The following is a 24264-nucleotide window of genomic DNA, read 5'->3' on the forward strand; positions in this document are numbered from 1 at the left end:
AAAAACTCACTTGTCCAGCATGTTCCTGCCCTGCTTCACACAGAATATGAGGTCCGGCCCTTTAAGAGCTGCACGGACCAAATTCATTGTAACACCCGATTTCTCATTCAACTCTGTATACGTTCACTAAAGACATATCCGACTGCGTTTACCCAAATACTCGCCAGGACGTGCATTTTTACATATTTTTGACCATTCAAACCCAATAATCTGTGAAACTGGTGTAAGACCGCATGAATTCGCTCCAATGATCGGTAGCGAACCGCGGTGAAGGCCTTACGCGTTCAGTGTCTCAGCTGGAAGAATGGATTTGATTATAATATTCTTTATCTGACTCCATTTCATTTAGTTGTCGCATTTAGAAGAGAATCCCAACCGATTGTTTGGTCATCTATATTTGGTAGTTAATCATACATTTGATCATTCCGTTTTAACCCTTTGTTACAATTATAACGTTCCACATTGGAGATAGTTAATAATTACAGATTAATTCAGAAAGGATCAAAATGTAACAATTTATTAACAATCAAGTAAATGTAAAATGTCAATTACATCATAGACATAAATCTCTTCTAAAAGGAAACACAAATTCTGGTTATGGTTACACTTAAAATCGTTTCAAATAAATGTAAAACATAAACCCTTAATTATGCTCTGTAGGCCTCTGCCTAGAATGTTACCTGTGAGAGAGAGAGATAGAAAGAGAGAAAGAGAGAGAGAGAGAGAGAGAGAGAGAAAGAGAGAGAGAGAGAGAGAGAGAGAGAGAGCTAAAGAACAGCTCTCTCCAGAGAAAGCCAGAGAAACCAAAGAGAGCGAGCTACAGATCAAATTCTCTTTTATCCTCTTCCCTGATGTCACCAAATTCAAACCTGACTCTTGTAAAACTGACCAATCAGACCAACCCGTGAGACATTTGAAAATAACCAATCAGACAAAACTTCCCCCATTGTATCAAAGGTGCGAAAACCTGTTGGCCAGCCGGCCAATCATTCTTTTGTCTTTCTAACTCAACCTGGCCCTTCTGATGGCGTTAAAGGGGAAGGGGTTGAGTCAATTTCAATATCTTGATCACGACGATGGCAGTTAACAGCAAAGCAGAGGATTTTGTTCCATTTCAAATATCTTTGATTATTTTCCACCTTACAGTTCCCCGTTTGGCACCATTGGCCACAACCATTGAGTCCAAAGGTGGCATTGTCCACAAAGATATGCTTTCTGTTGTGTGTAGATGTTATTCTTCAGACTTCTCGTCCAGACTTGTTGCAAAAGCAGCTGATCAGTTTTCAGCCTTTGTTGTCCTTGTAGCCCTGCATGAGAACTTCATCATTGATATGCAAAACGTCCATTGAATACTTCACACCTCAAGAACAGTCACTCTTTTTGAGGACACAGGAGCGAACTTTTGCTGCAGGTATTCTGTGATTAAGCACAACAAAGAACAAAAGCATACATGGCATTTTTCATTGGTCAGAAGTCTGATGTGGTCATATTAAAATAGTCTCTGGAAATAAGCCCTTAAATCAATATACTTAATAAAGTGGTCAGGGTTTGAGAATAAAAAGAAGATTCCACAAGCTCGTACATTGTTTCTGGGAACATTGAAATAAAATGCATTATAACAAAACAAATCATTGTTGATTTTAAGTCCCCCTTTTCATGAGGAGTATTAGCAAAATATTCAGTGTAACCAAGACTCGGAAATCAAACTCAAAGTTCATGTAACTTTCCACTATTTCGGTGGTAGTGGAATTTGAGCATTTTGGTCTGAATTTCTCGAAGGAAATGTAGCAAAAGTCAGTGCAATTGATACATTAAAAAAAAGATGGTACTCATCAATAAACCATAAAAGAAAAACAACAAATCAATCACATTTATGAAAACATATATATATATAATAACCACTGTGTTTGTTCAGGAATCTTCCAATGTAATTAATGTAGATCTAAATATGATTAGTCATACAATAATGGGTATTCCTGGTAACTGTGTGTGTGTGTGTGTGTGTGTGTGTGTGTGTGTGTGTGTGTGTGTGTGTGTGTGTGTGTGTGTGTGTGTGTGTGTGTGTGTGTGTGTGTGTGTGTGTGTGTGTGTGTGTGTGTGTGTGTGTGTGTGTGTGTGTGTGTGTGTGAGTGTAGCTATCTGGATCTGTTAGTGTGAAAAGATGAACAATAGATCTTTAGTGAAGTAACACTTTTAGACTCTATGTCATCTTTGTCGTTTATGATGTGTAGTGCTCAGCCTGAATAGATTTGGTCTATTCCAGGTGATGTTGTCGTGAGTGTAGGGTGTGTTCTGTGTTAATGTTTTGGAGATGGGTGGAATCTAATCAATATCAATCTGTGTTGCATAATTTAATTCCAGTTTTTTCACTGGGAGGTCATGTAGACATATTGTGAGGTGTGATTGACCCCATCAAATATATATAAAGATATTCGCACCCATTTCTCACATCTCCAGTTTTGAGATGCAGGGGGGAGGAGGGCCTTTTGGCCGTCCGTCCTCCAAGGAATTGCAATTGTCATCCTGAGATAGAAACAAATTACAAATTTAAAGAGAAACAAATTTAGAGAGAAACACAGTTAATTGTTGCTGCTGTTTCTGTGTATTAACACTTAAGACTGTTCTGGCAGTCGAGCCTTCACAATCTGAGTGAAGGATGAATTGGTTATGGATTGGTTTTCTATTGTCTGTGCCACATTTAACTATGAATTGGTTTTCTATTATCTGTGCCACATTTAACAGCACAATTCCCCTCCTTTTTGGCACTGGGAATTGAACCAATGAAAAGTATTATAACTTGCTCAAATTAGAAATAGCAAAGGTCAGAGTTATTGAGTCCTGTTGCGATGAAGACATTTTCATGGTTAATGCAATTGTAATTCACACTGTAGCCAGATGGCAATTCTATGTTCCTGTTTATGGTTTACTGCAGCTATATGGGAAATAGCAGAGCTTCCACTATAGGAGACAAACAAATTCAACATTGACACATGCAACTTGAAATTGCTGTACAATTCCAGTATTAAAGTTATTCCAATTTACACAAGATACATGGCCTAGAATGCGCAGCATCTACGACCTTTATCCTAAGTGTTTCATCACTTACAGTAAAGCAATCATGTGTTTTAAAGAATAAACTTGACTAGTCTATGTGTATCTTGTAACACAAACAACTATTATGTGTAATCAATGCGCACAATGTGTTATACAATTACAAATTTGAAAATACAAACAGGATCATTGCAATCTGGATGTTTTATTATTAAACTCCTTGCTAAGAGGCTGCTAGCCCGCTGGCAAGTGAAGTTAATAGCTGAAGGCCTTGCATGAACACTGCAGTTAGCTCACTGAGAGTTTTACCTGCAAATGAGCGCTTTTCTTTGCCTTTAAAAAGTAATTTCCTATTTTTCTGAAAATACGGTGGAGGTCGCCCGTTACCCAGTGACCAGCATTTTCCATCGACATGTCCGATTTTCTGACAGGATCTGCAAAACCTGTTCTTTTTGCCATTGGGTTGTCTGTTGGGTTGTCTGCTACCTTCTCCTGGAGTTTCAGTATATTCATGACTCTCGGATGCTTGCAAATCATCCTGCATCCCCTTAAGAGCTAAAATAGACACACTTTCTTGTGCATTTTCTGAACTAAATGCTTCAGATTCATTAGAGCAAGTCACCTCATCTACGAAGTGAACATGCTTTTTAATCCCATTGCTGTTAAGCATTATGGGAGTCATGCACTTTTCAGCATTTAGCTTAGATTTCCATCTATTTTCTATTCTTGAGCCCCAGTCTACTATGGATTGGAATGTGTTTTTAACTGGATCGACGCCATTTGACAAAGCCCGTTGGATTGGGATGCCAGCATTATTTTTCACAAGTTGTAATAACGCGTCATGGTCTCGATCTGCATTTTCTAATCCTGAGTGTTCTCTGTAAGTTACCCATAACCGCTCGGCGTATGTCTCAAATGTTTCATCACTCGCCTGTTGGATTTCTAGTATTTTGCTCCAATCTGCGTGTGTCGGTCCCCTCATTTCTAATAATGCCTGTTTTAGTCGTTCATATATGTCTTTGTCTGTTTCGTTGCGGACTCGTTCGATTATGTTGCCAGATTTCATGCCTTCGGTTAGTTTCGGTCTGAGCTCTTCAGGGAGAGTGAGAAGTGCTATTTGCCACACGTCTCTAACTTCTAGCTTATACACCGTAGCCTGTAGCATCAATGTTTCCCAGTAGGGTTGAAACGGCCCTTTTCTTGGCATTACTCCAACGACTTGTTTGTGTCTGGAACATTCTTCGCAGGTTAACGGACGGCTGATCGTTGTGGTTTCGTCGTTCGCATTAGTCATAGTTTTAAGCACGGCGACCTTAACAGATTTCTTAGCTGTGTCGTTAGCTTTTGTGCGAGTCTTTATCAGGCTTCGTTGTTTTGGATGTTCAGGCATTAACACAGGAGCTCGGTTATGAGTTTCTCTCTGTGGCCTGTATCCTAACGCAGCATCATTGTCATCATTATCATTTGGCTTCGCTAGCTCAAAAGTTTCATTCAGTGCTGCTTGTTTTACCGCGGCCACTAGAAATCCTGCATTATCACAACAATCTTCGAGAGCAGATATGTAATTATTGCCGGTTTGAAGTTTTCCTTGTAACTGATCAATTTTTGTTGCCATATTTTCACGCTGCCTAGCCCACTCAAGTTGCTCGTATGAGACTGATTCGACTTTTGATCTTAACTTTTGTAATTCGTCGGATCGCAATCTTTCAATTTCTTTGATATTTGCTATCGTTCGTTCGCTCTCGACCATTGTCTTGAGATCGTTACGACGAAGCAAATAAACAATTGCAGCGGGGATTTTCTTGTATTTTGATTCAGATTTGAGCTGTGTGCCCTTAGCAGAATACCAGGATATAATTTCGGTGTTACTCCATTTCAGGTTCAATCCTTTATCGCTTAATCGAACGAGGAGATCTTGTAATTGTACGCCTAAAATTGCCATAATTTCCTCATCTACACTGCTGCTGTTATTTCCCTGAAAAGTCATGTTTCACGTCTAATTCTTACACAATATCGGATTTCTACGGTTCCGATCTATAGTGGGCATACCGACCCGTTCTAGAAATGTGTCTATATGTGTGAGTTGCAAATAAAACTTTCCCTCAACAATTCTAAAAGGCAAAGAAGGTTTACTTACTCATTCTGGTCGGAGGGTCCGCTTTAATCCATTCACAAGATCAACAGAACAGCTGAGGAAAGAGAAGCTCAAATCTCTTGTTGATTTTAAATCCAATACTTCGCTGAAAACACGTTGCTCGTCTGCTCGCAACATCACGTCGAGGTCACCAACTGTAAGACCGCATGAATTCGCTCCAATGATCGGTAGCGAACCGCGGTGAAGGCCTTACGCGTTCAGTGTCTCAGCTGGAAGAATGGATTTGATTATAATATTCTTTATCTGACTCCATTTCATTTAGTTGTCGCATTTAGAAGAGAATCCCAACCGATTGTTTGGTCATCTATATTTGGTAGTTAATCATACATTTGATCATTCCGTTTTAACCCTTTGTTACAATTATAACGTTCCACATTGGAGATAGTTAATAATTACAGATTAATTCAGAAAGGATCAAAATGTAACAATTTATTAACAATCAAGTAAATGTAAAATGTCAATTACATCATAGACATAAATCTCTTCTAAAAGGAAACACAAATTCTGGTTATGGTTACACTTAAAATCGTTTCAAATAAATGTAAAACATAAACCCTTAATTATGCTCTGTAGGCCTCTGCCTAGAATGTTACCTGTGAGAGAGAGAGATAGAAAGAGAGAAAGAGAGAGAGAGAGAGAAAGAGAGAGAGAGAGAGAGAGAGAGAGAGAGAGAGAGAGAAAGGGAGAGAGCTAAAGAACAGCTCTCTCCAGAGAAAGCCAGAGAAACCAAAGAGAGCGAGCTACAGATCAAATTCTCTTTTATCCTCTTCCCTGATGTCACCAAATTCAAACCTGACTCTTGTAAAACTGACCAATCAGACCAACCCGTGAGACATTTGAAAATAACCAATCAGACAAAACTTCCCCCATTGTATCAAAGGTGCGAAAACCTGTTGGCCAGCCGGCCAATCATTCTTTTGTCTTTCTAACTCAACCTGGCCCTTCTGATGGCGTTAAAGGGGAAGGGGTTGAGTCAATTTCAATATCTTGATCACGACGATGGCAGTTAACAGCAAAGCAGAGGATTTTGTTCCATTTCAAATATCTTTGATTATTTTCCACCTTACACTGGTGTCGCGATCTGTCTGAGTGAAAGGCGTGTGCGCACTTCAGGTCAGAGTCTGGCCACGCCACACTTTTCTGTTGCTTTCTTTTCCCTGAGCTGCGCGTATATATTTGACTGTTTTGCTTCCATTGTTTAGTGAACGCTCACACACACGTCCTCACTCCTGCTGTCACACATCGACGCACATTAAAGGGTTAGTTCACCCAAAAATGAAAATTCTGTCATTAATTACTCACCCTCATGTCATTCGACACCCGTCGTTCGACCTCCGTTCATCTTCAGACACAAATGAAGATATTTTAGTGTAAAGCTGATGCTGAGAAAGGCTTCAGATAGGCCTCCATTGGCAATCAGTACATTTACACTCCCAAGACCCATAAAAGGCACTTAAAACGTTGTTACAAAGTCCATCTCACCACAGTGGCTCTAAAATAATTTTACGATGCGACGACAATAGTTTTTGTGCGCAAAAAAAAAATCCAAATAACGCCTTTATCCAGCTTGTTCTTGTCTTCCGTGTGTGCCTCCACGACGCATGCGCAAGAATATGACGCAGATCCGGCGTTCGGACCAAGGTTATTTTCGTAAACGAAAACTGAAACTAAGACTAAAACTATTGGTCAAAAAACATTTTCGTAAACTGAAATAAAATTAAAAAATAATAATAAATGAAAAACTAAAACTAAACTAAACTAACAACTCTTACTGAAAAACTAACTGAAATAAAATAATAATTAGCAAAAATTAATATTCGTTTTCGTATTTAATAAGCTCTCTTTACTGTGGCGGAGGGGGGGGGCTTTGGGTGCTCGAGCCCCTGCCCTTTTTCAAAATGAATCAAAAGTGCCCCTCTCAGACAAATATCAATGATAATATTGTGGTCAATAAAACTAAATAAATGTGATTATTATAACATGACAATGCATACAATAGTAACGAACGGCTCAAAAGTCGGACAATTTCTGTTGAGGCGTTGCCTTAACGCGTTGCTATGGGTTGCGTGCGTTTTGATTGACAGCTGATTTTCCACTGTTCGGAAGCGGCTCTCGAGCCAAATATGGTCCTTTCAGAGAGTGTGTGGCCTCACGGGAAAAAAGTAAACCAATATTTTTTTTTTCATCCATAATCAGAGCTAATGTGTTGATTTAATTACAAAGCTATATATGAGCTATTTATTTTAAAGTATTACACAATTCACCAATGCCCGTTTGTCATGTATAGGCTATACACCAACCAATCGTGATCTGGCAAAGCAAGTTCAAATTCCATTGGGCGATGTGAAGCGGTAATTTTCTGTTCTTATTCATAAATCGGCTGAAAATTACATGGACAGACGCATTAATGGTAAGTAGTGTTAAATTCACTTGTGTTTATGTAGCCTATATTGATACATCGTTTACTATTTCATGAAACTATCAAAGTTAACAAAACCCAAGTGCCACCGGCACCTACAGGCCTATTAAGTGAAGTGTGGCGAAATATGGTTACATGAAAGGACTTTATTATATTACCATTTTTGAATATTATGCAGCATTATGAAATAAGTCTCTTATGTTCATCGAGCCTGCATTTATTTGATAAAAAACAGCAATATTGCGAAATATATGAAATAATGGTTTTCTATTTTAAAATAATTTAAAATATAATTTATTCCTGTGATCACAGCTGGATTTTCAGCATCATTACTCCACTCTTCAGTGTCACATGATCATTCAGAAATCATTCTAATATGAGGATTTAATGTCAATGATGGAAACTGTGATACTCTTTTAAAGATTCTTTGATTAATAAAAAGTTAAAAAGAACACAATGTAATAATATTTCACAATATTAGGCTACTGTTCAATATTAGCCCCTGCCCCTGACGAACTCTCTGCACGGCCCTGATGAGGAACTATAGTTTGACTCAAGCTTTTTTGCTTAAAGGTAAAGACCCAACTTTATGCATGTTTTGTAGATTCCCCTCTCTGTTAAACATATTTTGTTAGACTGTCCTGGGTTAAAACAAGAATGCTCTTTTATCAAGTTATTTCACTTAAGAACTTATTTAGTAAGATTATGCATGAAAAGGTTTTGGATTTTTTTATCATAAGTTGATTTTAAAAAATCTTGTATATGACGTGTTTGTTTGCTTGGTTTTATTGTATTTATATGATATTTGTATTTTTGTAATTAAATTTTTGCCATGAATATAGCCTTACTGTGCGTTCACACCGCCGCCGGCGAGAGCGTCAAACTTCGCTCTGGCCGCTCTGCCATCGACGCTGTAGAAAGATTTGTGGACGCGCTGCCGCTCTGACGTAGATCGAATGCTTGGTCTTTTATAAAACGGCATTTAAAGGGGCTGCAAAGCAAACAATCATGTTGATAAGCGTTTGTGCAGACTAACCACAGGTAGGGTATAACCGTATAATATAACCTCATGAAATCATTTAAATGTGAAAGTTAAAAAGAAGCAGATCGATGGAAAGAACTTAACAATTATAGTTACATGTTTGCTAACGAAATAAACCAATTAAAAGCCATTTGTGTGGTGTATGAATAATGTTGCACGTCTTCTTATCAAACCCACCGCACCAGCAGTGATCAACCTCTCCTCTATTTTGCTTGGGAACTAATGTGGTTGGAACCAAAGTTTACAGCACTGCGTTCTGGAATCCTCTCAAGCGGAGCACTTCTACATTCCCATTGGTTGCCGCCGGGTGCCGCCGAACCGCGTCATAGCTCATTAGCCGAACCGTGTCATAGCTCATTACCATAAAGTTGACCTGATTTCAACTTTCCTCGACGCCCAAATCGTCCAAGACGCGCCGCGCCGCTCTCGCCGGAGCTCGCCGCCGGGCTCCCATTGAAAATGAATGACTTCCGGCCACTTTGACGCTCTCGCCGGCGGTGGTGTGAACGCACAGTTAGCTGCTGACATGGCATTAAAGGATTAGTTCACTTTCAAATAAACTTTTGCTTATAATTTACTCACCCCCTTGTCATCCAAGATATCCATGTCTTTCTGTCCTCAGTCGAAAAGAAATGAAGATTTTTGATGAAAAGATTTCAGGATTTTTCTCCATATAATGGAAGTCAATAGACTCCATATGGTTCAAGGTCCAAATGAGAGGTTCAGTCCAGCTTCAAAAGGGCTTTAAACCACATCAAACGGTACCAGACGATCAATAAGGGTCTTATCTAGCCAATCGATCGGTCATTTTTTTTTAAATAAATAAAGTTTAAGTTTTATAAGCACAAATGCTCGCCTTGCTCTCTTCAGCGATGCGCGCTCGTGACGTCACGTAAAACGCAATTACGTTGAAAAGGTTGCACTAGACGCAGGCACAAAGACGTTTGAATATGTGGATACGGTCCTCCTTCCGCGCATTTGTAAACACTGAGTCGGTACTTCCGCCTGCGTCTAGCGCGATCTTTTCAACGTAATTGTGTTTTACGAGACGTCACGAGCGCGCATCACTGAACAGAGCACGGCGAGCATTTGTGCTTATAAAACTTTAACTTTATTTATTTTTTTTTTTAAATGACCGATCGTTTGGCTAGATAAGACCCTTATTGATCGTCTGGTACCGTTTGATGTGGTTTAAAGCCCTTTTGAAGCTGTACTGAACCTCTCATTTGGACCTTGAACCATATGGAGTCTATTGACTTCCATTATATGGAGAAATATCCTGAAATCTTTTCATCAAAAATCTTAATTTCTTTTCGACTGAAGACATGGATATTTTGGATGACAAGGGGGTGAGTAAATTATAGCAAAAGTTTATTTGAAAGTTAACTAATCCTTTAAATAAAAAAATCTTTATTACATTATATTATTTATATTATTAAGATGTCTGCATAAGAGTAAACTCTAATCAGAGCAAACATTAAACTTGGCTGAAGTTAAAAATCTTGATTTGGTCTCTACACTGCGTTCTGGTAACTCTGCTAAACTATAATTACTAAAACTGAAACGAAATATATAAAAACTAAATAGAAATGTGTTTACAAAATAAAAACTAAACTAAAACTAGCTAAATAATTTCTAAAACGAACTAAAACTAAACTGAAATTTGTTGCAAAATCTAAAACGATAATAAAATAAAAACTAATTTAAAAATGCAAAACTATAATAACCTTGGTTCGGACACATGACCCAGAAGCGATTTGTTTACAAGCAGAGGAAGACGCGCGTGTCTAAGCTGTTGAATTCTACATTGATCGTGCTTTAGGTCTCGGCGTAGTGCTCGAATGGGGTTAAAGTGCGCATTTCATGGATTCCCGAACACCGGCGCTACGTCATATTCTCGCGCATGCGTCGTGGAGGCACACACGGAGGACAAGAAGAGGTTGAATAAAGTCGTTATTTAGATTTTTTTTTGCGCATAAAAACTATTGTCGTCGCTTCGTAAAATTATTGTAGAGCCACTGTGGTGAGATGGACTTTGTAACGACGTTTTTTGCCTTTTATGGGTCTTGGAAGTGTCAATGTTCTGAATGCCAATGGAGGCCTATCTGAAGCCTTTCTCAGCCATCAGCTTTCAACAAAAAAATATCTTAATTTGTGTTCCGAAGATGAACGGAGGTCTTACGGGTGTCGAACGACATGAGGGTGAGTAATTAATGACAGAATTTTCATTTTTGGGTGAACTAACCCTTTAAGAAATACTGCTCTTATTAGAGTGCTGTCAAAGTACCGGTACTAATACAATGTCATATCGTACCCAACTTACCCAGTCGACAAAAAATATTGACGTCGACTAATTAACAGCGTCGACGCAGTCGATTGTATCGACCAATCGCGACAGGCCTAGAGATGACCAATCAAATCGGCGGGCTTTATGTTCACAGAAGCTGCTGAGCGTGAACTTTAGCAGCACGACTTGACGCTTCAGTTAACGGTCAAGTGCGAGATAAGTAGCTAAACATTTCATAATTGACAGATGCTTTAAATCAGAAATGTTAGTAACGTGATTCATGTAATAATTAGTAACTGTCATTGAGAGGGGACAAGAAACATTAACAAAGGTGTTTTCATCAGATTAGGCATAGGACTAATAATGAATGTGTACATATTGTAAATTAATATAATTCAATTAGTAGCCTTCAGTAAATTATAAAAGCTAAGCTTTAGGAGGGGAAGAGATAAGGAGACTGAGAGAAAAAGAAAGAGTGATGGAGATGAGGAGAGCAATTATTGACAAATAATCTACTGCCAACCAGTGTTGGGCATGTTACTTTAAGTAATTAGTTATAGTTACTAGTTACTTCTTACAAATAGTAACTGAGTTAGTAACTGAGTTACATCATTATAAAAGTCACTAATTACCAGGGAAAGTAACTACTCTGTTACTTTTTTTTGTGCAAATGTTCAAATATGTCAAATAACTTGTATGCCCCCAATATTAAATATGTTAAATGAATGAATTGGACACTACATAGAATAAATTATTATTATAAAACACTGTACATTAATGTACACTATTGTAATGTTGCTGTGGGACAATGTGAGAGACACCTATCATATTTAATACATTATTGTAAATCTTATCAGTAGACCTACTATAGTGTAAATATTATCAGTACTTTACTACTCCTTTGGTAGTGGAGCTCACGTTATCACCTGGGTTTTTAGCCACTAATTTTGTGGCGGCATGTGATGATGTGAGGCGCTTCATTAGATTAGAATTACTTACCATCGTCGTGGAGAGACTCTTTCTTCCTGGGCTTTAGTTGCACGTTACATAAACATTCTTACAAACGAGAAACAGTAAGTTGTTTGATTACTCGTTACTGAAAAATATAATTCCGTTAGTTTACGCTTTTTATCTATAACGCCGTTGTTGTCACTGCCTCCCACTGACATGGTTTCAAAGCTATTTCTTATAATTTTTTGGCCTTCAAACGTCTTGAAATGTACATATGGATCAGAAATATCTACATTTTCTCTGGGAGCCCCTGAACCCCCCCAAGGCCGAGTTCACACTGCCCGATTTTAGCCTCGATTTTGACTCGCACAGAAGGGAATGAAGGGACATGTTTTTTAAATTGACCAAATTAAATGTGTGGATGTATCTTTCCTGCTCTATGGCAGGCAGAATGGGCATATAATTACTTGACATGTTCGATCGTAGTGATTTCTTAAGTTATTCACACCTGCCGGCTGTGTATGGATGCTGTTTTGTGCCGCTATTTTGTATTGAAGTCTATGGGAAGTCTAGTTTATTTTCCTCTAAAAAGGGACAGTGACGAAATTGACAGTCCTGGATGTGGCGGTAGTCCGTATCCTCTGTGCTTCCGCGTTCGTCACTGGAACTTACGCTATGTCTGCGTCCTACGTCATATACGCTGGAACGCCAGTCTCTTGCGTAACACAGTTAGCAGAAAAGCCAGGACTTGGAAAAGCCAAGACATTTTTTTAATATAACTCTGATTGTATTCGTCTAAAAGAAGAAAGTCATATACACCTAGCATGACTTGAGGGTGAGGGCTAATTTTCCTTTTTGGTTGAACTATCCCTTTAATTGCAAATTCTGGTAATCAGAGCATATAGAATATGTAAATGATCGTAATGAAGTTACAAGTACATAAATCATGAAGTTACGTTGCCAATAAGTCTTGAAATTACCAAAAAGTATGAATAAATGAAGTAACTGTTACGTCATGTGTTAGTAGGGATTCCTTTTTTGAAAACATTGCATTATTGATAATGTAGCAGTGTTATTTTTCTAGTCATATTTTCATATTTTGATAGGCATATTTTACTGGCATGTCATTATTTGTCAACATTAATCTTCGTAACAGTGTTTTAATTAAAATATTTCCATTATTGTTATGACGGACACGCCCTGCCTCGCCCCGAGAACAAAAATCTATTAGTACTCGAAATTAAAATTTGACAAAAATGCCATCCCTGTTTCATGCATCACTACACTCTTAAAAATAAAGCTCCCAAATGAGGGTTTTTTTTGCAGTGAGGCCATTTTTTGTTTCCCCAAGGAACCTTTCAGCAATCAGTTCTTTTAAAGAACCATTTTTTTCTTATTGTGAAGAATAATCGTGGAACAGACAGGTTCTATGATGGATACCAAGAACCTTTATTTTTAAGAGTATACACTATTGACAAGACATTTTTTGCTCTTAAGAGTCCACCAAATTTTTGCGAATGTGACCACACCTTATGAAGTCTCTTACCGGATCCTTGTGAGTTGAAATTAACACGGTTAATTTCATTAGCATTTTATTTTAGCACAATTGAAGCTAACAACAGGCCTGGACCTCTCGCATCCTTCACTCCTCCGTGTGGCTCCGTTCCCGCGGCTCTCGGCCCCGCCCTGCTTGCCACACTAATAAATGCAAAAAGTAAAGTTTAAAAGTTTAAAGCTAAATTAATTTGTTTTACACTCACCTAAAGGATTATTAGGAACACCTGTTCAATTTCTCATTAATGCAATTATCTAATCAACCAATCACATGGCAGTTGCTTCAATGCATTTAGGGGTGTGGTCCTGGTCAAGACAATCTCCTGAACTCCAAACTGAATGTCAGAATGGGAAAAAAAGGTGATTTAAGCAATTTTGAGCGTGGCATGGTTGTTGGTGCCAGACGGGCCGGTCTGAGTATTTCACAATCTGCTCAGTTACTGGGATTTTCACGCACAACCATTTCTAGGGTTTACAAAGAATGGTGTGAAAAGGGAAAAACATCCAGTATGCGGCAGTCCTGTGGGCGAAAATGCCTTGTTGATGCTGGAGGTCAGAGGAGAATGGGCCGACTGATTCAAGCTGATAGAAGAGCAACTTTGACTGAAATAACCACTCGTTACAACCGAGGTCTGCAGCAAAGCATTTGTGAAGCCACAACACGCACAACCTTGAGGCGGATGGGCTACAACAGCAGAAGACCCCACCGGGTACCACTCATCTCCACTACAAATAGGAAAAAGAGGCGACAATTTGCACCAGCTCACCAAAATTGGACAGTTGAAGACTGGAAAAATGTTGCCTGGTCTGATGAGTCTGGATTTCTGTTGAGACATTCAGATGGTAGAGTCAGAATTTGGTGTAAACAGAATGAGAACATGGATCCTGATGCCTTGTTACCACTGTGCAGGCTGGTGGTGGTGGTGTAATGGTGTGGGGGATGTTTTCTTGCCACACTTTAGGCCCCTTAGTGCCAATTGGGCATCGTTTAAATGCCACGGCCTACCTGAGCATTGTTTCTGACCATGTCCATCCCTTTATGACCACCATGTCCCCATCCTCTGATGGCTACTTCCAGCAGGATAATGCACCGTCACAAAGCTCCAATCATTTCAAATTGGTTTCTTGAACATGGCAATGAGTTCACTGAACTAAAACGGCCCCACAGTCACCAGATCTCAACCCAATAGAGCATCTTTGGGATGAGGTGGAACGGGAGCTTCGTGCCCTGGATGTGCATCCCACAAATCTCCATCAACTGCAGATGCTCTCCTATCAATATGGGCCAACATTTCTAAAGAATGCTTTCAGCACCTTGTTGAATCAATGCCATGTAGAATTAAGGCAGTGAAGGCGAAAGGGGTCAAACACAATATTAGTATGTGTTCCTAATACTCCTTTAGGTGATTGTATTTCTCTAACCTGGCTAAATATATCTGCCTGTATATTCCATGCAAGCTTGATCACTGTAAGTGTAACGTTAGCACCCGAAACCTGTCAAATCTAAAGTTAAGCAGTCTTTGAGTGCGTCACAGGCTCAAAGATCAGATTAATGTCTGCAGAAGTTACTTCACCTCAAAAAGACAGAACGGCATCAAAGGTGGCTCATTAATTCACTGGAACATTTCGTAACGAACACCACAGAAGCATAGAAAATGCCTCTCACATTTCAGACCACACTTACCTCGAGGAGAGCTTTGATGCGAGAGCTCTGTTTGTGCTTCTTAGCTCAGTATCAGTTCGTCAGTCAATATGAAGATATTTCTGTGGCTTATTTTGGTTACTTCTCTGCATAGATATTCATAGACCCTATGTAGGGGGCTTCAGCTCCCCTGTGTTTCATCTAAGCCCTTTAAAGATCTGTGATGAACTCAGCTGTCAGCGCCCTTAAAAGCCTGTGATTATGTGATCTCTCTTCACAGCAGCGGCTCTGGGATTTCACTCTGAATCCTCCCCTTGCTATTCATTAAAAACGTTCAAACATTACGCATTATCGTTCCCTGTGGTCAATGGACAGATCATAGGCACATGACAGTCACATACATTATCCATTGCTCTAGTGTTTGAGCTTTCTCTCTGAACCTTTCTCTAGATGTTTTGAACCAGAATGGATAGATTACTGTAGCAGAAGGGTTGCAATGTATGTTATGCATTTTATATATTTAAATTATGGCAAGGGCTATTTGCCTAAGTGAAAATAGCTGCATTTTCTTAGTGATATGCTATTTACACCAAGTGAAAATTGCGATAAATTTTACTTGCACTGTAAAAATAGCAGTATTTCCATTGCTATAAGTGTAGTTAGATGCTATTTATACTGCCATCTGGACGATGGTATTGTGTTCCCAGATGCACGAAAAAACGGTCCAAACTCTCTTTTATTCCCCAAGCAATCAGATTTTAAAATTCATCTTCTAGTGTTGATTGATGGCCAGCTGGTCTGGTTATCTTATCTTAAATCCTAAATTAGTTTTAAATTATGTTTGTATAAGATACTATTTGCACCTCAGTGTTGTTGTACATGAAACTGTATGCATTAGTCATTATTGAAAGTAAATTTATTAGAAAATTATTAAATGGATGCCACATTATTTGGACAATAAAGCCCTCCCTACACCGAGGCTAACAGGTAAACACTGTATTATTAAACACACTTTAGTTTCCACTTTTTTGAATATTTTCTTAATTATTATTGAAAATAAATGCCTTTCTGACCTGGTATGTGATGGTAAAAAGAAGTAGAGCGAGTTCAGCAAAAGGCAGAAACGAACTTGTGTCGATTTGCATTAAAACGTTCTGCCGCACCTTACCCCTACACTATTGCTACTGTTGGCAATCCAACGTCTTCCGTAGTTTTGTCTGGCCCAATCAGACGTCAATGGGAGGAGTTAGTGCAAATAGCCTCTGCCAACAAAGCGGGCGATTTGCAATAAGTATAAATAGACACATTTACATTTTCACATGTGAGAATGCTTTGTTTTGTAGGTGGCAGGGTTGTTTCGGGATGCCAGCATCGGAAATGCCATCAACATTGCTGTCGTGCGTCTGATTCTGCTGGAAAAGGATGAGGTAAGTGAGATGACAAAGCCGTCTCGCCTTGCTCTAAAAATACATGCAGTCGTTCTGAATCAACATCAATCTGGCAAAAGATGCACTGAGGTTACATGAACAGTTTTGGGAGTGACGGCTGTGTTTAAAAGCAGGAGTGAATCACCTAATTCAGGGGTCGGCAACCATCTCTGATTCATGTGTGTTATGACTGTGTCACCTCATGGGGTTCTGAAGATGAAAGCATCAGTTAAACTTGGTGGTGGTACATTTTCCGTTGCTTTTAGAAAACGCATATCGCACAAGATGTTGACTTCAATCACATACTTCACATTATTTTTAAGCTTAAATGTAATTATTATTGGGTGTGGAATACATGGTGAACAGGGCGGGGGCGTGTACCCAGCATTTTTTATTAAAACGTAAATTCGTCCACCACACTTTTTCGGGCAAGTGTGTTCACAAAGAGGCCAATGTGAATAAATCTAGATTGAAATTCAAGAGACAAGATAGTCTTTGCATGACCTGTCATTTTATTCTCATCCAAAATGAGGCGATCTGAACATTGTGGAGCGATAACACGCTTGTGTAATGTATGAAGCCGGAGGGCTCTCTCTCACAGAAAGTCCAAAACGGATTCATAGAAATGATAACTTATGACGTTCCAGGAAATCCCTTATATAGACAAAGGCATCCAGCTCTTCGCTGTAGCAGAAAGGCTTTGACTGAGGAAACGTGAAGACAATAAACACACGACAGCGACAATATATGGTTTATGTGTCTTTCAAGCCATCTCAATTTATTGAAAATAAAGTATATGAATAATGCAGTGCTAATTGACAGCCTTTTAATGTTTTTGAAAGAAGTCTCATGCTCACCAATGCTTCATTTATTTAATCAAAAATACAGTAAAAACTGTAAAATATTGTCAGAGCAGCTCATCCAAGCTATACATCACCAAGTGCAATGCAAAGCGTGGGATGCAGTGGGGTAAAGCGTGCCGCCACTGGACTCTAGAGCAGTGGAGACGTGTTCTCTGAGTGACCAATCACGCTTCTCTGTCTGACAATCCCATGGACGAGTCTGGGTTTGGTGGATGCCAGGAGAACGGGGCTTGCCTGACTGCATTGTGCCAAGTGTAAAGTTTGGTGGAGGGGGGATTATGGTGTGGGGGTTGTTTTTCAGGGGTTGGCCCCTTAGTTCCAGTGAAAGGAACACTTAATGCTTCACCAAGACATTTTGGACAATTTCATGCTCCCAACTTCGTGGGAACAGTTTGTGGACGGCCCCTTCCTGTCCCAGCATGACTGACCAGTGCACAAAGCGTCTCCATAAAGACATGGATGAGCGAGTTTGGTGTGGAGGAACTTGAGTCCTGACCTCAACCCGATTGAACACCTTTGGGATGAATTAGAGCGGAGACTGAGAGCCAGGCCTTCTCGTCCAACATCAGTGCCTGACCTCACAAATCCCCATAAACACACTCCTACACCTTGTGGAAAGCCTTCCCAGAAGAGCTGAAGCTGTTAGAGCCGCAAAGGGTGGGCCGACTCCATATTAAACCCTACGGAATATGAATGGGACGGCATTAAAGTTCATGCAGGCATCCCAAAACTTTTGGCAATATAGTAGTTTGGATTCAAGGCTGCAAACAAGAAACATGAATAAATACCGTTTATTTGGACATTAGGTGTTAGTTTCTTCTGCCCAACACAATATTAATAGTATCCCATGGATCACAGAAAACAGACTTCACAAGACATCCCTGTGATTTGCTTCCTTCACATCTGGAGAACAGACAAACACACACACCACACACACACACTGATGTGCTTTTAAATGCGTCGTTAACATCTAGTTGTTCAGTTTGTGTCTGTACACACTACGTAGACTTTATGTAAATATGGTTGTCACTCATACGGTTGAGTGAACAAAACGGGAGGAATCTGTGGGACTCGAGAAGCAGAAGCTGTAAATGCAATAAGCCACACAACAGTTTTATTAAGCAATGTTGTTTGAGGTATTACCCTTAACCCTCTTACCCCTTTCAGAGACGTTCGTATATTCATTTAATTGCCATGAATTGATAACAAACCTGCAAATTAACATGGACATGTATTCAAATCCTAAAGTCTCTGGTCACGGGTCATTTTTGAGGTGTTTTCTCCTTATCCCTGGGGCTCTTCGGTCATTTCTGATCCGAATTTTTTTAAATAAAATATTTTAAAAATTGTAGCTTCATCGGAATGGTCCGAAACTTGGTGACTTTATTGGTACTTGGTATATGAACACCCAAAACAATTGGGGACAGGATTTGAAAAGTCTAAGTGGTCGTAAAAAAATAGTCACACTCAGGACCTTCGGATCAAAAATGACCCCCATAGGAAATGAATGGGAAATTGGCAAAAATATGAAAATACAGAGTTTTTTTGTGCATACAATCTACAAATCAGCCAGGATGCAGAAAAAAAGGACTCAACAGTGAAGGGGTGAATCTCTAAAACATCAAGAGTGCAAAACAGACAAAAAAACTCACACACATACACACACAATTTCCCATTCATTTCCTATGGGGGTCATTTTTGACCCGAAGGTCCTGAGTGTGATTTTTTTTTTTGTACGACCACTTAGACTTTTCAAATCCTGTCCCCAATTTTTTGGGGTGTTCATATTCCAAGTACCAATAAAGTCACCAAGTTTCAGACCATTCCGATGAAGCTACGATTTTTTTTTATAAAACGCAAGATCCACTATAGTGATAAAAATGCTCAATGTGTCCACCGGATGGCACCGATCTCATTAAAAAAAATTGCTTTCATGAGGCCTAGGCTTGACTCTAAAATGAAATACAGCTTTAATAATAAAAAATTCAAAATAAATACAAAAATTATATATATATATATATTTTTTATTATATTCAATGGGAAAAAATTGGGTCATAATTATTGCATAAATATTAAATCATAAAACTATCTCAAAACACCAAAAAAGAAAAGAAAAAATATTATTGAACAAAAATATATTTAATTGATTTTACTCAAATCTTGTTTTATCTTAATCCCGCCCTCTGGGTCATTTTTGACCCAGGTCCTGACTGTGACCCATAAATGAAGAACCCCAGAGGGTTATGCAAAATACAATTGCAAATACAATTTTCCTTTATGTATTTAATGCTTATCAGGAGGATTTGAAAATCACCCATCATGCGGACAACAGCCTGAACAGCTTCTGTAAGTGGCAGAAAGGCATCAACATGAAGGATGACGACCATCCCGTCCATCATGATGTGGCTGTCCTGATCACTAGGTACATCTGAACTAATTGTAATGAGTTTTCACATATATAATACATGCGCTAACCCTTTTCTGTGACGCAGGAAGGACATTTGTGCCGCCATCAATAAGCCCTGTGAGACACTGGGACTGTCTCATGTGGCTGGGTTGTGTCAGCCTCACCGCAGCTGCAGCATTAATGAAGACACCGGCCTGCCTCTGGCCTTCACTGTGGCACACGAGCTCGGACACAAGTAAGACCAGCACAGGTTACATGTGTTCGCTGTAAAACCAGGAGCGTCTCCAGACGCAAACTCAAACGAGTCCATTTGTTTCCAGGCGGAGCGTTAACCCTCTGGTGCTCTTGGTTTAGGGGTTGCATTGGTTGTCTTCCCGGTCATAAGTGACCGAACACCTAAAAATGAAACTTCCTCCACCCAAGTAAAACCAATGCAATTTATTTTGCTTCAATAATATTTTTTCTTTTTAATTTTGTATTTTGAGAGGATTTGATGGTATTTTTTAATATTTATGCAATAATTATGGTCTATTTTTGCCATTGAAAATTATTTAAAAAATGTGTTTATTTTTTATTAGAGCAGTATTTCAGATTAAAATAGAGACTAGGCCTTCAAAATATATTTTTTTTGAAGGCAGATTAACGCCCTCTTTTGGAATTATTTAAGAAATCCTGCAACCATGGGTGTAACCACTAGAGGTCTCTATGGAGAGGCTTGAGAATTCACTAGTTCTCTTTTGAACACATTTAATGATTTTTTTGTTGTTGATGGATTTGAATATATATTTAAAAAATCTCAAAGACTATTTATTATAAAGTTTTAGATTTTTTCTGTGAATTTGTGTTTTTACAGATTTCCCATTCATTTCCTATGGTGGTCATTTTTGACCGAAGAGCACAAGTGGGAGTATTTTTTTTATGACCAATTAGCATGCTCGGATTATGCCCTCAATTTAATAAGTATTCTTGTGTGTTTACATACCTAATGCTAGAAAAGTCACCAAGTTTCATATTCTGATGAAGCTGTGATTTTTAAAAATTCAAAATGTGGATCATAGGTTCAGTTTTTCATAGGTGTGTATGTGTGTGTGTGTGTGTGTGTATAAGTGTGTGTGTGTGTGTGTGTGTGTGTGTGTGTGTGTGTGTGTGTGTGTGTGTGTGTGTGTGTGTGTGTGTGTGTGTGTGTGTGTGTGTGTGTGTGTGTGTGTGTGTGTGTGTGTGTGTGTGTGTGTGTGTGTGTGTGTGTGTGTGTGTGTGTGTGTGTGTGTGTGTGTGTCAATATCACACTGTTGACATTTTAGAGTGTCACCCCTTCACTGCTGTGTACTTTTTTTCAGCATCGTGGCCGATTTGTAGATTGTACACAAATATTCAGAGAATTTTTGTGTTTTTGCCGATTTCCCATTCATTTCCTATGGTTGGTCATTTATGACCGAAGACAATGAACGCTACTTTTTTTAATGACCAATTAGCATGCTCGATGCATGACCCCAATTTTTTGGTGTGTTTACATACCTAATGCTTGAAAAGTCACCAAGTTTCATATCATTCTGATGAAGCTGTGATTTTAAAAAATTTCAAAACTTTCCGGTCAGAATTGACCGAAGAGCACCAGAGGGTTAAAGAACGAAACACACACGTCTCGCGGACATCCTGTAGAGTTCAACCAATCAGACGACGACTTCGAAACTCCTGAAGTGTTTCCAGATAAGTGTGCCATATGCATCAGACGTCCTCCAGATTCCTTGAATCTTTTAATTATGTTATGCACTGTTCAATGTGAAATATCCAAATCTCTTCCTATCTTTCTTTGAGGAACATTGTTTTTAAAGATTTCAATAATTTTCTCACGTATTTGTTGGCAAACTGGCGATCCTCGGCCCATCTTTGCTCCTAAAGGATTAGACCTTTCTTGGATGCTGCTTTTTGTACCAAATCATAATTACAATCACCTGTTGACATCACCTGTTTCAAATCACATCATTATTTTACCTCATTACTAGCCCTAAAGTGCTCCTGTCCCAACTTTTTTTGAAATGTGTTGCAGGTCTGAATGACAGGAAAGGATGCATATTTACAAATGACATGAAGTTGACCAGACAAAACATTAAATATGTTGTGTTCATATTGTCTGCAATGAAATACAAGTCAAAGTAAATTTAGAAATCACTTCTTTTTTTTTTTTTTTTGCGTTTTCCATACTGTCCCAACTTTTTCTGATTTGGGGTTGTAGATTTGATTCAGTATTAACATCGAAGTTCTGTTGCATTACAATATTGTCACATTATAGCAATGCTTTCACTCATGTTTTGCTGTTGTAGCTGCGTTTGTTTCCATCGCTGGTGGTCAAGAGATGTCGTTTTTGATGGCGTTTCTTTAGACATTTTGCAATGAACTACTGTAGTGAAACCACCCTTACAGTCAACACACACACACCTGTTTTGAAGTCAACACAGATTCCTTTCTCAGCTAAAACCGGACACAGTGTTGCATATGTAAATTGCTCATTTTGTGTGGCTCCTAAAGCCAAGGTGTCTTTGATGAAACATGCATTAGTTCTGTGGCATTGACACACACTTTACTGCAGGCAGTATAAGGCCAACACACACACACACACATTGAATATTCTCTTGCATTATTCTTCAGTAAGCTAAACCGCCTTCTTTTTTGAGTCGAGAAACTCTCTTTCTGGTACTAATAAGAGTTGCCAGAGTTTTATCCCGCATCTCCCCAGCTACACTCTAAAAAATGTTGGGTTAAAAAACAACCCAAGTTCGGTTGAAAATGTACTAACCCAGCAATTGGGTTGTTTTACGATAGATAGATAGATAGATAGATAGATAGATAGATAGATAGATAGATAGATAGATAGATAGATAGATAGATGGATGGATGGATGGATGGATGGATGGATGGATGGATGGATGGATGGATGGATGGATGGATGGATGGATGGATGGATGGATGGATGGATGGATGGATGGATGGATGGATGGATGGATGGATGGATGGATAGACGGATGGATGGATAGACAGATGGATAGACAGATGGATAGATAGATGGATGGCATGAGTGGATGGATAGACGAATGGATGGATAGACAGATGATGGATGGCATGTGTGGATGGATAGACGGATGGATGGATAGACAGATGGTTAGATAGATGGATGGTATGGGTGGATGGTTAGACGGATGGATCGATGGATAGACAGATGGATGGATGGATGGATGGATAGACAGATGGATGGATGAATGGATAGACCGATGGATGAATGGATGGATAGTCAAGTCAAGTCAAGTCAACTTTATTTATATAGCGTTTTTAACAATGTAGATTGTTTCAAAGCAGCTTTACAGTGTTAAACAGGAAAATAATGCAGCATAATTTTATTCAGCTGTAGAGCCATTCTGGAAAAATTTCAAGTATCATACAGTGACAGTGTGGGCTTTAGATCAATAATTTGATCAGTAATTTAGTTTAAATGCTTAATTTAGTTTATTATTTAGATGTATTTCGATGTTTAGTTGAAAAATTTAATGTCCCCAACTGAGCACGCCAAGCCAGAGGCAACAGTGGCAAGGAAACCAAAACCCCATTAGGTGACCTAATGGAGAAAAATAAATCTTGGGAGAAACCAGGCTCAGTCGGGGGAGCAGTTCTCCTCTGGCCAATTAACAAACAGCGTATTATTATTATTATTCTGGCAGTTTTACAGCTCGGAGGTCATAATAGATCAGAATATTCGAGGGACCGGGGGCAACATGCTGGAGACGGGTTTATTGAGGATGATGTTGATTAAATAATTATTAAAGTGCAATATTCGAATGATCGGAGGCAACACGCAGGAGACGGGTTTATTGAGATGCCGTGTCGATGAGGCAGTTTCAGGGGGAGTCTAATCACGGTCTCCCAGACACTTCAGGGTCATGTGTTGGTCTTCTCTGGGTGCAGGTCCACCATCTGAACTGGATACGGCCCGGATCCAGCTGACTGCAGTAAACCTCGGGATAAAACAGAGAAACTAACATTAGCGTAGATGCCATTCTTCTGATGATGTAACGAGTACATCAGGTGTTATGGGAAGTGTTTCCGGTTCCGGCTGACCTAGTTAATGCAGCCTAACAATCATTTCATTGAAAAAGTGTTTTATGTGTATGCCACAGTAAAGAGATGTGTTTTTAGTCTAGATTTAAACTGACAGAGTGTGTCTGCTTCCCGAACAATGTTAGGAAGACTGTTCCAGAGTTTTGGAGCTAAATAGGAAAAGGATCGACCGCCTGCAGTTGATTTGGATATTCTCGGTATGATCAACTGGCCAGAATTTTGAGACCGCAGTAGACGTGATGGAGTATAATATGTTAAGAGCTCGCTCAAGTATTGGGGAGCTAAACCATTTAGTGATTTGTAAGTAATAAGTAAGATTTTAAAATGTATGCGATGTTTAATAGGCAGCCAGTGCAGTG

At 39.1% G+C, this 24264-nt stretch overlaps 1 protein-coding gene across 1 annotated transcript in view; it reads left to right on the plus strand.

Moving 5' to 3' along the window:
- The window catches only part of adamts7 (a disintegrin-like and metallopeptidase (reprolysin type) with thrombospondin type 1 motif, 7), a gene marked incomplete at its 5' end in the record, with an annotated part of 150489 nt that overhangs the window by 19264 nt on the left and 106961 nt on the right, over window positions 1-24264 (plus strand). Inside the window, 3 exons of the mRNA XM_079806532.1 lie at window positions 16445-16528; window positions 19689-19813; window positions 19884-20033. Of these exons, the coding sequence (XP_079662658.1) occupies window positions 16445-16528; window positions 19689-19813; window positions 19884-20033 (359 nt within the window). The remainder of the gene's footprint in view (window positions 1-16444; window positions 16529-19688; window positions 19814-19883; window positions 20034-24264) is intronic.

The sequence above is a fragment of the Gobio gobio genome (genome assembly GCF_949357685.1).
Source record: "Gobio gobio genome assembly, chromosome: 2".
In the NCBI taxonomy this organism is placed as follows: Eukaryota; Metazoa; Chordata; class Actinopteri; order Cypriniformes; family Gobionidae; genus Gobio; species Gobio gobio.